Here is a 3,601-nt window from a genome sequence, read left to right as displayed (position 1 = left end):
AACTTTCTTTATTCATTCCCGCTTTCAGTCTCTTCCTGCCACCCCAGCAGGCCACACCAAGATGGCTGATGCCACAACAGAGTCATAGAAGGTCTGCAGGAGGGCCCCTGAACCGCAAAAGACCTCAGTCTCCTCAGCAGGTATCTGCTCTATCCCGGCTTCTTATACAGAGCATTGAAGCTCCGTCCCTAACGTCTAGAGAATTCAAGCAGCTCTCTTCATGGCTGCCACTTATATACTTCTGGGTCATTTTCCTCCATAAGAAACCTTCCTATGAAAGACTGTTACCCTTTTGGGTTCCCCTCTACCATGGACTTACAAGTGAATATGTTAATATTGCATATTATAGTCAGTTGAGGGTCCTCCTCACTTGAAGGTTCTTTCCATTGGCTTTATTCATGAAACTGCTGATCTCTGTAAAGCTAGCCTATGTTTCTGACCACAAAGGTATTATAGGCCATCCTCCCATTAACTCTAAAAGAACTGATGTATAATTATATAAAAACAGTAGAAGAAGCCAGGCCCTCCTAAATATTTAATAAAACTAAACTATAGCTATTTTCTTTAGATGTATGGATGTTTACTTTTGTTAATTAATTTGTGTTAACTTTTAAGAATTCTAGTAAAATGTCAAGATGTTTACTTCATTGTGTATTTGTTTATTTAAAAAACAAACAACTGTTATCATTGTTTAATCTAAAGTGGAGCAGTTACCAAATTAAAATGTTCACCTTGAAAAAAAAGTATTTCTGATTCTGAATATTATTAGTAGCCTATTTAAGACAGAATTAATTAAATAAACCACTACTACTAATTATAGACTACTATTAAAAGCATCTCTCATTCTGAAGTATTTCTTAATACATATTGAGTAAATAAATCGTACTAGGCCTATAGCTATTTTAAGTATAACGATATTGTCCTAACCTAGTAGCCCGTATTCTGTTTATATAAAAATTATAAAAATACTCTTACGTCATTCATATATTTATTATACTGGCACTACTTTTTCGTTGTAAACCTTATTTATTTATTTTTTATCTTACGGCCTATCCTCTTTTAAGGAGTTTTAAAAGAAACTGGAAAAGTGTGATTGTATTTTTTGTAAAATCCAGACGTCCTGAAAAAAAGTCCGCTGGACTTGGTTCAGCCCTGGGGGTTACAGGAAGTTGTAGCTGCCATGTTTAGCTGCTTTGTTGTAGATTCCTTGTAGGTTTCCTGCAGATTTTAGCCTAAGTGTTGCAATGGAACCGAGCTGGAGTACCTTTTTATTCCAAGTAAGTAGCACTATACAGCTGTCCTTTTGACAAACTGCATACGCGGTTTTTGAATGGTATGAATATGCTGCCTGCTAAATGTTTTTGCATCACTTTGTGAAATCCATTAGAGTTAGCCAAGCAAAACAAAGGTGCTAGCGTTAGCCAGCTAGCTAGCTTCGCTTTGTGGGACACTTTAGCAAATTGCTAAGCTTTATCGAACCCGAGACCTCTGGCTGTCTGTGATCTACGGAGTGTCTCTAAGGCCACCTTCGTGGCGTTGGTTACATTTCGTGCAGCTACTATATCCTAGTGTGAGCGTTTTCGCACATAAACCAGCGTAAAGCTAATTTATGGAGCTATTGCTGTTGATGCGCGCGCGTTAGAAAATTAGCTAGTCGGTCAAGCTATTGCATTTCAGTATGCTAAGCTAATTTGCTAATGGGTAAGCTAACTCGGGTACTTTTTTCGTTCAAGGCAATACCTGCCACTATGCAGTTAAGGATAATTGGAAGAAAGTGAATTAGTGTAAGTCCCAACCTTAATTATGCAGATGAAGCAACGCACACACTTGTTTTAAAAGCATTTACCTTGCACCAGACAACCGTCTGTTAACTATAAGTTGGCTAAAGCTAGCACTGTAAATTATATGGGACCTAGCACGCGGACAGCAGGGACAAACCACTTTAAAGACGCCAAACGTTTCTTCTTTTACTACAAATCTGGAGCCACCGGCACCACTCAAGAATGGAAATCATGTGCAACTGTAGTCACAGCTGATCGAGACTTTATGCCAGCCACCTTTTAAACTTTAAAGTAATATGTGGCCTTTTGTTAGGAAACACATAGAGCCTCTGCAACTTGTTTCAAGAACTTTTCTTAATCGTGGGAAAGCTTTTCATAGTCGGAGCCTCTAAAAAGTTACAAGTGACGTTAAGTTAAAGGCTTCATGAATGGCCTTGCATCGCGAAGTGGAGAGCAAGTAACGCTGTGTTAGGTTTTCCAAGTGAAGAGTATGTATGTACATACAGTGGTGCCAAATGATTGATCTACTTGCATATACGTGGAGTTTAATAGAGTAATATGTCTCTTCATGGGTTTTTGGGCAATCCAAGAGTATCTTGCAGCACCTGACAGTTATGTATATACAGACTTTAATATTTTGGCTGTGCTCGGGCTTCACAATTTGCACGGATTGATACATTCTTTTACTGAAAAATGTATTTAATTGTTAATGTTTTTATCATGAAGATTTTTACCAAACATGTTTTGTTAGGTCAGTATTTGTAGCCAACGATAATTCTGCATAACCACCATTGGCTGTGAAGATGGTAGTAGCTATATGAGATTAGATTTGTAGATTTTGTGATGTTTTGATTGCTGCAGTGAAAAATAAATCACTGCAGCTGGTCACTGAATTGTGGGCTGAACACAGCTGATTTGAGGCTCCATAAGGCAAATTGCAAGATTAACAACATCATAATTACTAATTTGATGTCAAACACACACGTTTTCTTTCTGTCTCCATCTCTCTGTGTGTCTCGGTCGCTCTCTCTCTCAACAGCACTTACATTTCTTTAACAAAAATCTGGGCACCAAGTAAATACGTTTTATAAACATCTTAAAACTAGATGAGAAGATGACTGGGCCCTCTCTCTAGGTCGTCCTCAGACGAGCCCTCCATCGTTGCTTCCAGTCATCCCGGTTCTCCATACATCTGGCCAGTTCATTGATACTTTGTGCTCCTACGTCCTTCTTGAGTACGTCCACGTATGTTTGTGCGGGACGTCCTCGTGACCGATGCCCGTGTGTTGGTTCCCACTACACCAGGCCCAGCGGGGGGTCAAATTAGGCATTTAATAAACTTCCAACTTTTGACCATTAATCTGACTGCAAGACACATGCAGTAGTACAGCGCTTAGACACTGACTTTGCTTTCTGCTAAAGATGCTGTTAGTTACCAGAATACCTGGATTTTGTGTGTAATAGACAAGAAGACTATTAAGAGGCTCTTAAGGTTCTGCTTGGTTCACCTAAGGTGATGATTAGCACTTGGTATTGTGTTCTGCTGTTATGATGAAGTTTGAGAGGTTGGAGTTGCTTTCAAGCTATGGTACTCTTGGCACTGCCTCATAAATGTTGCTTTTTATATCATAACTGTATCAACTCTGTATAAAATAGCATAACCCCTGCTACGTTGTAAGATATTTTTATAGTTATGATGAACTACTTTGTTAATATTTTCACAACAATCTTCTTTGGTAGGGGGATAAGCAATACACTTTAAAATTGTCCTTATACAAGAAATGTTTTGAATTTCAATGTAATCTGCTATCTAGGAGGTT

General features: G+C 38.6%; 1 protein-coding gene across 1 annotated transcript in view; it reads left to right on the top strand.

Moving 5' to 3' along the window:
* Positions 1–1,190: 1,190 nt before the first annotated feature.
* LOC104946632 (vascular endothelial zinc finger 1-like) overlaps positions 1,191–3,601 on the top strand; it is a gene marked incomplete at its 3' end in the record, with an annotated part of 4,812 nt that continues 2,401 nt past the window's right edge. Inside the window, exon 1 of the mRNA XM_010772504.1 lies at positions 1,191–1,277. Within this exon, the coding sequence (XP_010770806.1) occupies positions 1,245–1,277 (33 nt within the window). The remainder of the gene's footprint in view (positions 1,278–3,601) is intronic.

This window comes from Notothenia coriiceps, unplaced genomic scaffold (assembly GCF_000735185.1).
Source record: "Notothenia coriiceps isolate Sejong01 unplaced genomic scaffold, NC01 NC01_scaffold00011234, whole genome shotgun sequence".
NCBI lineage: Eukaryota > Metazoa > Chordata > Actinopteri > Perciformes > Nototheniidae > Notothenia > Notothenia coriiceps.
This window is presented reverse-complemented; position numbering and strand designations above follow the sequence as displayed.